This window comes from Topomyia yanbarensis, chromosome 3, assembly GCF_030247195.1.
Source record: "Topomyia yanbarensis strain Yona2022 chromosome 3, ASM3024719v1, whole genome shotgun sequence".
Taxonomy (NCBI): domain Eukaryota; kingdom Metazoa; phylum Arthropoda; class Insecta; order Diptera; family Culicidae; genus Topomyia; species Topomyia yanbarensis.
Window position 1 is genome coordinate 338,734,531 of NC_080672.1, and position 14,643 is coordinate 338,749,173.

Genomic DNA, 14,643 nt, shown 5'->3' on the forward strand with positions numbered 1-14,643 from the left:
TCCTGTCGGGTTAGTTGAACCAGGGCGAACTCGGTTTCGCTCGCGTTTTCTGGCAAATTTTGCCAGGAACCGAGCAAAACCCTGGCATAAGGGACCATTCATAAATTACATAACGCTTTAGGGGGGGGGGGGGGTACGACAAGTTGTGACATAGGGGGAGGGGGCGTTAACTAGATCGTTACGTAACATGTTTTCATCGAAGAAAAAAAATTTCTTGGAATTTGTTACGTAACAGGGGAGGGGGGGATGGAATAATTTGTGACAATTTGTTACATAGGGGGAGGGGGAGTCATTTTTGGGCAATTTTTACGTTACGTAATTTATGAATGGTCCCTAACTCGGGAATAAATCGTGCAAAGATCCTGGCAATTCCTGCCTGGTATAATTTAGCACGGATCAAGCAAAACATCTGACAAAGATGTGGCAGAAAGCGTACACAAATTTTGACCGTACATTCCTGGCTGGACTTTGGCTAAAAGTGAGCAGCATCGGTTAGTTTAACCGCTTCTGTCAGAAACGGTTGTTGCATTTGAGCGAATTCTTTGCCAGAATTCTCGCACAAATCGCGCAAAATACTGGCAAAAACGCTGCCAGAATCGATTTCGCTTTGCTCAACTTTTGCTAACTTTCTGCTTGCTACGGTGATTGGTGCACTTAGGCCCTTTTCACGTGTTTGTCTAGAATCGACAAACATCCCTCTAAGAACGGTTGGTTTCAAAATCGTCCAATGAAGGACGTTCGTTGGACCAATTTGGACATCGTCCAAATAACCGTTCAACGAACGTCCATCGTTGGACCCGTGTTGAACGATTTTGAAACAATTTTTTGGACGTCTCAGTGGGATGTCAAATGGTCCTAAGTGCAAATGAGAGCCGCTCTTTGTTTACTTTCTCTTTCGATTATTACGACGTTAGCATAAAACTTTTCAATATTGTTTCAGGATATATCGAAAAACGCTGATTTTAACTAGCATATTAAGCTAAGAGTTAATGAACAAACGTATAAACGGACGAAATATTAGCGAAAGAGAAAGTAAACTAAGAACAACTCATTTTCACTTAGGACCATTTGACATGTTTGGCTAGAAATCTTATTTTTTTTTGCTTCAGTTTCAGTGTTGTTTCATTACTAACAACTGTTGATTTAATGCTTTGTTCTGTTCTGTTTTCATAATTTTCAACAATATTATAAAATTTGTGAGTTTATGGCAATTAATGTAATCTTTTTTTAAACTTGACAATCTCATATAAAATGAGTTTCCCCGCCGATCCGGACCAAGAAGAGATCGTTGTGTCATCGAGGAAATCCGACACCTCATGCTGCTCGGACAGTCTTTCCAGAAATAGATACAATCTTCGTAACCGCGGTAAGATTCACACGGATGCAAGCGATTATCAATGTTTAGCATGATTGTGGTTTCAATTTTCTAGGTCCTGCAACGTTCCTTCTGATGGCCGAGCGTGAGTGCCCTATTTGTCTGTCTGAAGTATTTGAAAAACCAGTTATTGTGAACTGTGGTCACACGTTTTGCGGCAAGTGTATCCGTTTGTCGTTAGGCAAGTTTAAAAACTGTCCCATTTGTAACCAGATATTGATTGAACAGTTGTTTCTCAATGATACCAGCTACACCAAACGGCTGACGATAAAAGACCGTAGTCCGTTGCCAACGTATCCTAGACAGTCGAAGAGAAATACCACCGTAAATCCAAAAATATCTAAACAGGGAAACGATGCTTTGGCTGAGAACCAGATAACACCAAAACGCAAAGCTCACCCTCCGAAAGTAGCTAGCGAACCGATAGGAAATATGTTCAAAAGAACACGATTTTAACGTAAAGTTTCGTTGTACAATATGAATTGAAAATACGGAGAACAAATCGTTGTATAATGTCTAGTAAATTTATAATTAATTCATAAGCTGGTGTTCGTAATAAACAAAACTTGAGCACACAATCATTCCGCGAAGTTGTCGTTATTCCAAGGCAGTTAGGTAATGTGGCTGAATGGAGAACAGTGTAAGCTATGCAAACTAGGCTCGATATAACTATCCAAGTCAGTCTTGAATATCACATATACATTTGGAGCAAAATCAGATGTTGCTTCAAGCCGTTCGCAACCCCTACTTGGGAGTTTTCACGCCGCCATCCGCGTTACGGCTTGGTAAGGCCAAATTGATTTCGAAGGGGGTCAATTAAGGTTCTGACGTTTTCTTGATGGTCACATCATTAGCGTTTCTGCATTAGAATCGGCAGACAGCCTTAGTTGATTATAGGTCGTTGCAGTGACTATTTACATAATTATGCGTAGGTCGGTAGCATACTGCCGTTCTACGCATAATTGTCCCATGTTGCTTTTTGGTCATTTTCACTTTTTTTAATCAAACAGTCCTTTTTGATGTATATTTTCAGAAACCACATCCAAATCATAAAGTTTGTTCGAAGACTTCGTGAAAAAATACCAAGTCTGTTTGTCCCATTGTTGATATTCTACGCATAATTGTCCCACTAACAAAAATCCCAAAAAAGTGCGCAATAAAAAAATAATTACGTAGCGTTTAGTTAAGAAGTACATTACGCTAGATGTCGGGCATTGAAAAAATTGATGGAAAAATACAGGATCATTAAAAAAGAGATGGCAGTGGCAATATTAATCACAGCAGTGAGAACAATCCTGTAAAGCTCTTCATTACTATCGTCGCTTGCATAACATGGCGAACGCATCTAGGATAATGAGCCTATTTTCGCAATGTTTCTATTATCACGCTACCCATTTGAAGCCGTTGGTTAGTTCAGCGTTTGCTATCTTTGTTCATCAAATTGGATCAAATGGTAGGGCGACAATTGGAGCACTCGATTGGAACTTTAGTTGCGATCAAACACTAGCATTTCATCGTTTTCAGGCCATTTGTGTTATTAGATTGGTTCTTAAGAACGAAGCAAAATTGTGAATGCCAAATTAATGCACTCCATCGAGTGTAGGCAGAGTAATTAATGAATATAATATATCTTGTGAGGTACCCTTCTAAATACAGTAAAAATAGGTACTTTACCCTATTTCCAATTTTGATGAAGCAACAAACTTCCGAGTAACAGAAAAACTCACGACATACAGTTTTGTAAAAAAATGAGTTATGAGCATCATTTACATAGATCGTTATGGGACTGATATGCGTAGAACTTTCTAGTTTACGCTCGATTTCTCGGCATAACAGTCCCACCTAACATTTTTTCTTAAAAACTAACGTTAATTGATCTCTATAATAAAAAACTGGACTGATTATATTGAAAACGATTGCCATGAACGTAATTTTAGACAATAAAGCTTTATTTGTTGCACCGTTTCTCTCCAAATTGCTAATACAATTTTCATCTTCAATCGCGTTTTTCTCAGTTGCCAGTTTTGTAACATGGGACAATTGGGCGTAGAACGGCAGCATAAACCACGATTAAAAATGTTTACGAAATTTTCCGAAATTACAGTAAATATATTTGCCTGAATTATTTACAATCTCATCACTTGAATTGGATGTACATTGTACATATCATTGTCATCTTGGTTTGTCTGGATGGCAGTAACCTTTCCACAAGCTACAGACAACAACCACTGCCACTGTCTGTATTTGGAACCACAGACTTCGATTAACAGTACTGGCGAGACTGGTTATCACATCCTGTGTTTCATCGCCTGCAAAGACAATAGAAAGTTGAATTGAATGGAACACATTTTCCGTCTGTCAATCTAACCATCTAAAATGTGAACGATAGTACTGGCACTGCCGTACAATTCCGGTGCGCACGTGTAGTTCCCAGCGTCATCGTAATCCACATTTCGTATCAGATGCTGTGACGTGATGCTGTTCGGGGGGGATTTATCTCGCTTTCGCAACGATTCATAAGAAACGATCTAAAAACGGAAAAGCAAACTACGATATTCATCAATTCTAATCAAGAAAAAATACGGGGTGTATTCACATCGTTTTTATGATACCAGATCACGTGGCTTGGCCGGCGATCGTAGTTGTGATTAACTATGCATGTGAGATTCAGATTTTCTCCTTTATACGCGTATACCATCGTGCCCTCCAGGATTTGAGTGGGTGCAGTTAGGAACAAATAATCTGAAAATATTTGGCTGTTGTTATATTCATTTTTTTCATCTTTTTTTTCATAGTCTTGAAATAATGTCATATCTGTTACCTCTGTCAGAGTACATCCGGTTATAAATGTCTCCATTGTTACTGTTGCTGCTGCCGCTGACACCATACCCGTTTTCATTGGAGAAGCTCCGTTTTGGTTCCGGTAGACCGATAGGTACTGGCAAATCGTAAAGGATGTCGTCTTGTCTCCTCACGAGCTCAGTATCATCTGGAATAGATCAATGAAAAGTTTACTTGTAACATGGTAGCAAAAAAAAATCTGTTTTTTGCTGCAGTAGGTTAATTAGATAAACAGACACATTAAAAAATTGGCGCTATACATTAGAATGTTTATTCAATTTTCATGTAATAATGCAATAATTGAACAATACTTTGAGAATAGTTTCATTGGAAAAAGTTGAAAATTGAAAATTGAATTCAATATCAAATATTCAAAAGGGCTAATGAGATTTTTGTAAACAAACTTATTTCGCTCATTATTCCGCTGTCGAGTTTAATTTCATGAAAGATACACATCAATCAACATCTTTACCCTTGGTAGAATCAATTTCAAATGTCTTCTGTGTTGAAATTATAACAAATTAAGAGAAATCAGCAAAACAAAAGTTTGTTAATAAATCTTATTAGCCCTATTCAAATGTTGATATGGAATTGACAATCAATATCTAGAGGTACCACGAAAAACCGCGGTGCACGTCATAACTCAAAATTTAGTGGACTAACCGTTTAAAAAATTTGCAACGTTATACTGCATTATTTTTATGGTACCGCCTGGATGGATTTATCGTCTCAGATGACCCTGAGTAATTGTGTTTGTGATGAGTAGTCATTGAAGCGTGTTGCTATGGTCGCTATGGATTTCAGAGGTTCAAAAATCTTGTCCTTTACCAGCAAAACTGAGGGCTTGCTGAAGGATAAATGGGTATCGATGAACCGAAAGTTACTCTAATCCAGCTCCACCACCTACGAAATCAGGTAATCACATACGGGAGCAATTTAAAACAGAGTCAAGAGGTATAACATAAAGGAGAAGAGCGTTAGTTTGCATGAATAAAACGCGTGAACGATCAGTTCAGTTTATTTTTCTACTCAAGCTCTGGATGGAATTTCCAGCTCAAATTTAATCAACCTGTATATACGAGATGTTCACTTCCAGCTCGCAACCAGTACAAGCACTGTTGGAGTCAGCGCTGACCATAATCGTCTAATTCCTGGCTTCCGAATATTTAGCCGTAGTTTCATTCACGGGTCTATGTATAACACGTTTTATGTACACTACTGTAACTACTGGCTTAATTACATCAAATGGATGATACCTTAAGAATCTAACATAAATATGAAGTGTATGTTGATCAAGCAGATATTATTAAAAGTGGTTCGAAGTGTGTAATGTGTAGTGTACATTACATACCTCGAACCAATTCTCCCTGATCAAACCAAATTTGGATATGTACAGCGATCCGTTTTGACCTGGGACGGGACGTGCAAAGTGAAAAAAAGTAACTGTCACCGCGAACCGGCAATGGCCTGTCATTGAGAACCGGTCCTTTCTTGACGATTTTCATTTTCTTGGAATGGACAGTGTCTGGGTAGTATCGTATCCTGACTATATACAAGGTTTTTTAGAAACCATATTTTACATGTTGCTTAGATGCATGTAGATGCACACAAACAAATATGCAAAATGCACCCAAGGTACGTGCAATTTTATTATTCTGCTCAACAGTTATGGTTAATGTTGTTTTACACAGTTCAGACAAACGATAACATAATTCATGTCATGTTTGAGCTCTATTATTTTCGGCTCAAATCAGTATCTCATTGGCAGAACTCTATGCCGGCACAACCAGCCCCCTGTCAAGGACGACGTCTCTGTACAGCCAGCATCACTGCCATGAAAATCAAAACATAAATTTTGAATCGAATGTTTAAAAGCTGTAATTAGTTACTAAATGTTGATTTTCTGAATAAGATGGTATTATATCATCCCACAAGATGCAAAACTTCGTGTGGAATGCTTGAATATCGTGTATAGTGCCGAACATAATTCTTTGTTTGGGGCTTTATAGCTATAACGCCCCATATATGTTGGTCGCTGTCAAACTCCATATGATGGTATAGGGTTGCCAGGAGGCTGGGCACAACACTATCATCGGCATTTACTTGAAATTTTTTTACAAGCTGATTTTTCCCTGCAAAATAACATCAATATCGGGAGGAAAAAAGAAGACCGTCTTTGCATGTCTTGGCCCAGGTTTTGACTATTCAAATATCGCTTGACCGAGTTCGGTCACTTTGAAGTTGGTTTCTGGTCATTCTGATTACTCTTTGCGATCCTGATAATATACTTCTTAGGACTCCGACAAATTCTGTTTAGGATTCATTTTTCATTCCGATTAATATTTAGTCACATTTTTCTTTTTGTCTTTCACTCCAAAAATCGGCTCCTGGATCGAGGCCCGGAGGACCGAGATTCATATATCATTGATTCATTTCGTTGAAATTTGAAAGTGTCTGTGTTATGTCTGCATGTGTATGTACAGTCGTGATTCGCTGGTTGGGCCACAGCCTTGTCCAACTAACGAATTTGATTCGCTAGTTGGACCGACTGACAAATGTCAAAAACTCTCCAAAGGAGATGTTGTCAGTGTGTTCACATCTCTAAATATTGTCAGATTGGTCAAAGTAAATTTGACACGAGATTTTGACGTTCAGATGTTTTTTAGTTGGACAATGGTCCAACTAGCGGAGGTCCAACTAAAAAGCGGTCCAGTTAAAAAGTGTCCATCCAGTGAATCACGACTGTATGTGTGTCATTTAAACTCACACAAGTTTCTGAGAGATGGCTGAACCGAGTTACACAAACTTAGTTTCAAATGAAAGATTCCCATACGCGCCTATTCAATTTTTATTTGATCAGACTTCCGGTTTCGGAATTAGGGGTTGAAGAGTGCGGTCACAGAGCAGATTTCCAGGGTAACACCATGATGTTCGAATGATGTAATACATATTAAAATGGGTGCAACATTTCTTGGATTTGCGGGTTTAGATTACTAATTATCAATCAATGTAGCACAATGAATTCTTGACCGATTTTTACAGACTTGATTTCAAATAAAAGATACAGTAGTTCCATTGACTGCTATTGCATTTCATTATGACTTTTGGTTGCGGAGTTACATGTTGGTTAATAAGATAACACTGGAATGTCCTATATAAACCGTTACAATCGTAATATCTCAGATGCTAACAATCTATTGAAATGGTCACCAAATTAGTTCGATTCGCAGGTCTAGGTCACTGATTGCCAATCAAGCGTTCTTTCAATGTATTATTCTCTATCGACAATTTCGGAAGTCCCAGCCTCCGGGCATATTCCACGTTTAAAGTTACATCGGTTCTTCGGTGATGACTGAACCGATTTTCTCAAACCAAGTCTCAAATGGAAGTTATAATACCTATGTGGTTGAGTGTTGCATGAAGGCTATCCGTAGTTCAACTTGAATATTTGGCCAATCGTATTAATACAACAAATGCTAAATTCCCCAAATTCTCGGCAGCCGGCTGCCCTGAGTAATTATTACATGATAACGCTATTGGTACACTTACTAACAAATCTCCCCTACCCATGATACATGTGGAGATGCGGAGGATTACTCGGTCTCTAGCAGCGATATGTATCGGACTAACATTCTTTCCTTTCCCAGAAGATCTGTGTTCAGGTGTCGCACAGTGGGGCAGAATGCTACTTTCGACCAGAGTTAAAAATATTCAAATTCATTGAATCAAAATTGATCATATTCAGCCGCATTCATTTTCAATATTCGGTGACGCAGCTGAAAACGTCAAACGAACAAACCGCCCATTCATCCATGTAGATTTTCATTCGTCTCCGATTATTACACGAAGCGACCGTGCAGCAACGAATCAAACGTATCAAAATAGGCCCTGGTACAATGTAAGTGATGATGATTGTTGTTTCATATGCTTTACCGGCATTTGAAAAAATTTTCCTAGATAATTAGTGAAATGAATATATTGTACGATATTCAACTGAATGAATAAGATGGATAGTTGAATGAATATTTTTTCTATTCACCGCGAGTCGCAACGGGTTCATTTTAGCCGTCAAAAAAGAGCTTCGATTATTTTTAACTGCTTTCGACGCTCAAAACCTCTAGCGCCTTGGGGATATATCCTGAAGGATTAGTATCTTCAGCAAAGTATCTTGGATGGAAATGAGCATTAATTTGACAACTTTTTTCTAGGATATGTACCAAAGACACTTATACTCTGTAACCTTTTTAGATGGCGGTACATGACATTAAAAAAATACTCGGGAAAATGAATTTTAAAATTGTTTTATGAAAAATGCTTTTGAATTTTTTTTCTTATTCTTAAATTTTGCAAATATATGCAATAATAAAAAAAGTTTCAAAAAGTGATAAATGTTAGCATGATATTTAAAGGGTGTTTTCATCACAAATATTAAAAAAATATATTCCACAAAATTTGTTCCAATGAATGAACAATAGCGTGACAGGAAAAAATGACCCCCATCGGCCCACCCCTGTGTCGATTATTAATCCCACCAGGAGTACTTGCTTCAAATTTGAAGCAAATCGGATAAATCTAGCTACCGTATCAACATGCCTGAAGTTTGTATGGGATTTTTCGACAATTTATTTGGAGAAAACCTACTAACTCGCATTTTCGACACTAGGTAGCACTGTGTGCATCGTATTATCACTGTAAGTGAAAATAAGATAGATAATATAATTGTCCACAACTTTGCCGAAGACTGCTAGTCAATCCGACTTTGTTAAAAGAAGTTATTAAACTTTTCGCGAAATGATGACTGAGTCAGTTTTGCATTTAGCCTAGCAGTGCATGGTTGTGTATCAGTACTCGATCCCCACGAACTATACACTTTTGTGAAATAATGGTTAGATTTAGCTCAATAGTATGTTCAGAAGAAGTGTAGTATACATAATACGAGTTATCTTTTGGTTAGTAAATTTTAGTTCTACCTGTGACCGCAGAGAGGGCGCCAACACAGTTATGATAGATGTGAAAAATCCGTTCAACAATCTATAAACACCAGATGGAGCGAAGGAGTCGGTGACGGAAACAGAAGATGCGATCGAGAACTGGATAAACTCGGTCAAGCTGCAGATATCTCTTCATGAGCTTCATGAACAACATCGACAACATCTGCGAAAAGTCGGCAATGGCAACGAACGGAATAGCGAGGATCATGCCAAACTTCAGCGCCCGAGAAGCAGCACGAGACGTCTGCTATCTAGTGTTTCGTCATCGATACTGCGATATGGGGTTCCTGCCTGGGGTGCAGTGCTGAAAACCAAGCGGAACCGCGAAAATTTTAACAGGACGTTCCGGCTGACAGCCGTACGAGCACTGCCGAATCTCTCGGAAGTGATTTTGTGTTTCTCCCATAGTTTACAAAATTTTGCAGTAAAATATAGTATATTTAATAGTAAATCGAAGTTAATCGCTCGGTAGGTCGTTTCTCCTGTTGTGTTATGTGTTGGTCAGCGTTGCCAACTTTATTTTCAAAAAAACTGGAACCTCTCTTTAAAAAAGACTGGAAAAAACTGGATGCCCGAATAACCAAATTTATCCTTGCAAAAGGGAATGTAGTTTAGGGATGCGAAGTATTTTAAAATAAAATGGATCTATTTTTAATAAAACAGGATTCTCAAATATGAAGACAAACATTCAATATGAAAACGTTCAGCTATTAGACAAAATAAGAAAACAATTCTCATATAGCAGCGAATTTCTAGTTTAAGATAGTATAAAAGCGATCGCTACTATTTAAATATAACTTTTAGATCATTTCACATTACAAGTTTTAAGAAATTTGAAATGTTAAACGAAAAAATTGGTACCTTCAAACTAACGCACTATGCCATGTGTAATTACTACTAAAAAAACAATCTTCATTTTAATTAACAATATCTGCTAATCTTGCACTCCATAGCATATCAATTTCTAATGTGTATTGAAATACGACAGGGTGCAGCAAAATATGGTTACTGAAAAACAATTTCCCTTGTTCCCTAGAGAGGTTGTACTCTTCACAATTTCATTTATTTTATTTTATTATTTATTACTAGTTTATATAGTAAACTACTACTGTAAATTACAGCTGAGCCTACAGAACAGTATATGGACATAAAAGATATAACCAACCTATTTCAGCAAAAACCATGCAGTGTCATAGGTGGAAGAATTTGGTCATAGGGAATAACACTCACTCGTCGTCACATTCTTTCAAATTAGCGGGTTATTTATTGACCACTTGGAACTAACCCGGTTTGTCTTTTCGGGATAGATTTTCTTCAACATGAACCAAACATCGTAGTTTAATGCAGTTTTTTTATGTTGTTATACGTTAAATTCAAATTGTTATCCTGAGGAAGCGCATTTCTTAGAATTCGCTAATAAAAGATACAATTTTACGAAATTCTCCAGTTTTCCATTATTTAGATTATTCAATAACAAGCCATAAGACCGCAATTGTGTGAATGTTTTTAACGAATTTTTTTGCACTCTAATATATCAAAATTTTCAAAAAGCTGGATCTTACCCTTCTTTTCCAAAAATTGCGTAAAACGGCTACATTTCGATTAATTTCCGCAATCATCACTAATAAGTGTCGTTTTGCAGATCTATGAGTAGAAACAGTTGTGCAAACGCCAGAGGATGAACTGGAAGGGCGATATTCTCTTTCGAATTTTTTTTTCAACCGTGTTCCTCGTATTTCGCGACAACATTATATACAATATGTAAAAAGAATATCTGCTCGACTGAGTATAATCGTTTGACAGTCTTTCCTTTGTTGAATTGCTTCTGAGTCACATTTGTGTATTTGTAACGTTACAAGAAACTAAATATTGAACAACCCTATGGCGTATTTTATCTGCCCTAATTCACAGTAAATTTTATTTTCAAGATTTTATAAGGTCAAAAAACAAAGTCAGTGCACCAAACTTACATGAAAAAAACTTAGTTGGTGAACGAAATAAAAAAATTGAGTCACCCTAAGAAACAGTTAATTTTATTTCATATATTTTCCTATGTCAATCAGGAGCGGAACCAGAAAAAAAATTCGGAGGGGGTCCAATATTTCGACTTTAAAATGTTCATTGTACAATATGTAATACCCTCATTTAATTAAAATCAGTTTTGGTAATCGAATCTGGTTTGCAAAGATTTTGAACTTAGAATCAATTTAAAAAAGAAACTTTTTAAAAATTATCAAGATGTTAAAAATTTTCGGGGGGGGGAGGTCCGGACCCCCAAGACCCTGGATCCGCCACTGATGTCAATAATATATTAAACTTACCAAAACTACTTGAAACCACCTTTTTCGATCCATTAGAAAGTGGTGATTGTGGTCTACAATCTCTTCTATACCGCGCCACACTGTGGTATGCGGTGTGTCCTGTTCTCATTTCATATTAATTTGATTTCTTAATAAAACACATGAAGGTGAAACTAGAAATACATCTGGTTTGGCATTTCAAATCTTTATTTTGAGTTATTCACAGGTTCAGAGGTAATATACATCGCTTTGTTTGAGCTTCAACAAATTCCTCAGTCGCGTTAGGGGACAACACTTTATATGCGACCGTTTGTGTTCATTTTGGTGTTGTCCCCTAACGCAGTGTTCGCAGCGGTTGCGAAAAAAATTTCCTAAAAACTCGAAAATCTAAGTATACAGTATTGTTCTGTGACTATCGATGATCAAATTTCTAGAACAAATAGATGCTCTAAAGTTCGAGACAGAGCAGGTTTTTTGATAAATACAACTGTAGGTTGGAAAATCAATTTTTTGCGCTGTTGTCCCCTAACGCGACATTTTCACCTCTCAAAAAGAAAGGACAACCTAGAGAACAACGAACTCATAACATTATCGTTGTGTTAGTACTTTTAAAGTATTCAATTAAGTTTTTTGAGCGTACATCGTAGGATTTTTCAAACGACGAGCTGTTAACAGTTGCAAGATGCGTGCAAACGTTGTCCCCTAACGCTGGAATGTGTCATTAGAAATTGATATGCTATGGAGTGCAAGATTAGCAGATATTGTTAATTAAAATGAAGATTGTTTTTTTAGTCTGTTAATTACACATGGCATAGTGCGTTAGTTTGAAGGTACCAATTTTTTCGTTTAACATTTCAAATTTCTTAAAACTTGTAATGTGAAATGATCTAAAAGTTATATTTAAATAGTAGCGATCGCTTTTATACTATCTTAAACTAGAAATTCGCTGCTATATGAGAATTGTTTTCTTATTTTGTCTAATAGCTGAACGTTTTCATATTGAATGTTTGTCTTCATATTTGAGCATCCTGTTTTATTAAAAATAGATCCATTTTATTTTAAAATACTTTGCATCCCTAAACTACATTCCCTTTTGCAAGGATAAATTTGGTTATTCGGGCATCCAGTTTTTTCCAGTCTTTTTTAAAGAGAGGTTCAGGTTTTTTTGAAAATAAAGTTGGTAACGCTGATTGTAATGCAAATAGTGAGGAAATAATTTTGGCGCACACCTCTGGGAAAAAACTGGATAAAACTGGACAATATTTAAAAAAACTGGACGATTTACACATTTGTCTGTTTGACTGGATCGAGTAAAAAAAACTGGAAGAATCCAGTTTAAACTGGAAGGTTGACATCGCTGGTGTTGGTAGGCAAAAATATCGTTGGAATAGTGTAATTTGACGTAGTGATTTTATCGTCACATCACAATTATTTTACTATGTATGTGCGTGACTCGAGCGAGCTACCAAAAAAATGTTCCCACTTAGCATCGACAGCGCCATCTGAACTTGACTAGTTGATGCAACGATTTCACTGATTCCCAGTTAAACTCATTCCGGAACCGGTTCGGATATCTGAATGGAGTCAGCACCCGGTCAAAAAAAAAAAAATGCGGACGGAGATCGTCAGGCGATTTAAATAGTTTGACGTTAGACTCAACTCGCCTGTGCTAATTGCCCCTAGGAGCAAGTGCTGTTTGCGAATGCGATTTAAAGGCAATTTCAATACTTAGACGACAAATTTTCTGGCGGCTGCAATGGACTTGGTTGTTTTTGTATTTTTAAAATATGGCGGTTAGTGTTATCCACATTATTCATATTATTTATCTTATTAATTCAATAATTTTTTTATTGTTTTATTCATGTTAATCATTTTATTAAATTGTTAGTTTTTCCAAGTTCATATATTGTTCAGTTTCTTCATTTTATTAGTTCGGTTTAGTCAGTTCTTTTAGTTTTTGGATGACAGTTAGTTAGCTTGAAACAATTTAGTTTGCTCTCTTAATTTCATAACTTTTTAATATTGTCTGATTTTCATTTGAGCTAATTTGATTTGTTTTATTAATTTGATTTATATGGATCATTCTATCCATTTTATGAATAACTTTTTTTGTTTCATAATTGTTTTGATTTTTGGTTTGTTTTGTTATTGTTTTTTAATTTATTCAGTTTATTATACGTGTTATACGTGCAGGACTCGAGGCTGTGCTTGTCTCACATATAGTTGCTTGCCAGCTTTGCGTGCGTTTGGCAATTTAATGAATAATACAATTATATGTATGAGAGGTGTCTCATCCCACCGATGGGTGGATTAAATCGGTTTTATGTATACATGTGTGTATATATGTGTATGTGTTTATGTGTGTATATGTACATATAAATGTTCAAAAACTGCTTGCATTATACACGGGATTGTTTTGTAGTGTACACATATAATCTATTAATGTGAAAAACTGATACTTCTGGATAGAAGTCAGATCTTCCTCCAATTACAGCTCCTTGGAGATCTCCAATGGAACAACTTACACAAGTCCAACAGGCAGTGACACCAGACTAGGAGAAACGGAAGCGCTGAGGAAAACACGGAGTCTATCGGTTCTTTTTTATTATTTCCCCTTTTCTTTCTTAAATAAGCAGGAATTCAAGAAATGTGGATGAGAGTTAAAGGAGACATAAATGGGAGATAGGAATGAAGGTAGAAAACTAAAAAAATGGTAAGTTCTAGTACACATGTGTTATGTTATATATACAAATTGAACCATCATAATAAATACGCGTCGATTTCCTGCTTAAATGGAATCGAAAGTTTTACTGTAATGTTACAATCCAATTGATACTAACATTACAGTAAGGCGGGGCTAGTTGATGGAACGATGACCTCGGAACATGTCTGGCACTGTACACGAAATGGGTCATCGGAAAGTCAATTGAGCTAACACCTTCCTAAATCCGTGAACCAAGTTATTTGCATGAATGTTTAAATACATGCAAACATCTTTTTTCTGTAAATCACTACCAGATAGTGGGAGATAGGAAGGTTAACACACACACACACACACACACACACACGTTCCGGCTGACAGCCGTACGAATCGCGAACGCGCACAGAACAATATCGTCGTAAGCAGTATACGTTT

The 14,643-nt window shown here is 36.8% G+C and overlaps 2 protein-coding genes across 2 annotated transcripts in view; one reads left to right on the forward strand and one right to left on the reverse strand.

Annotated features, from left to right (window-relative positions):
• The first annotated feature begins 1,125 nt into the window (after positions 1 to 1,125).
• On the forward strand, positions 1,126 to 1,956 carry LOC131689256 (E3 ubiquitin-protein ligase RNF166-like). The gene is made up of 2 exons (XM_058974222.1): positions 1,126 to 1,366; positions 1,431 to 1,956. The coding sequence occupies exons 1-2, from the start codon at positions 1,252 to 1,254 to the stop codon at positions 1,829 to 1,831; spliced, it is 516 nt and encodes a 171-aa protein (XP_058830205.1). The 5' UTR covers positions 1,126 to 1,251; the 3' UTR covers positions 1,832 to 1,956.
• Positions 1,957 to 2,587: 631 nt separating this feature from the next.
• Positions 2,588 to 14,643, reverse strand: part of LOC131689254 (zwei Ig domain protein zig-8-like) — a 71,876-nt gene continuing 59,820 nt past the window's right edge. Inside the window, exons 3-6 of the mRNA XM_058974218.1 lie at positions 4,197 to 4,364; positions 3,972 to 4,117; positions 3,744 to 3,903; positions 2,588 to 3,684 (exon numbers count right to left, since the gene is read on the reverse strand). Coding sequence (XP_058830201.1) covers positions 3,548 to 3,684; positions 3,744 to 3,903; positions 3,972 to 4,117; positions 4,197 to 4,364 — 611 coding nt within the window. The 3' untranslated portion in view covers positions 2,588 to 3,547. The remainder of the gene's footprint in view (positions 3,685 to 3,743; positions 3,904 to 3,971; positions 4,118 to 4,196; positions 4,365 to 14,643) is intronic.

Bases quoted from the DNA above. Each gene is read 5' to 3' on its own strand.
- LOC131689256 (XM_058974222.1), top strand. From the start codon at position 1,252: ATGAGTTTCCCCGCCGATCCGGACCAAGAAGAGATCGTTGTGTCATCG. The intron at 1,367-1,430 runs GTAAGATTCACA...TCAATTTTCTAG, and splicing joins ATACAATCTTCGTAACCGCG to GTCCTGCAACGTTCCTTCTG.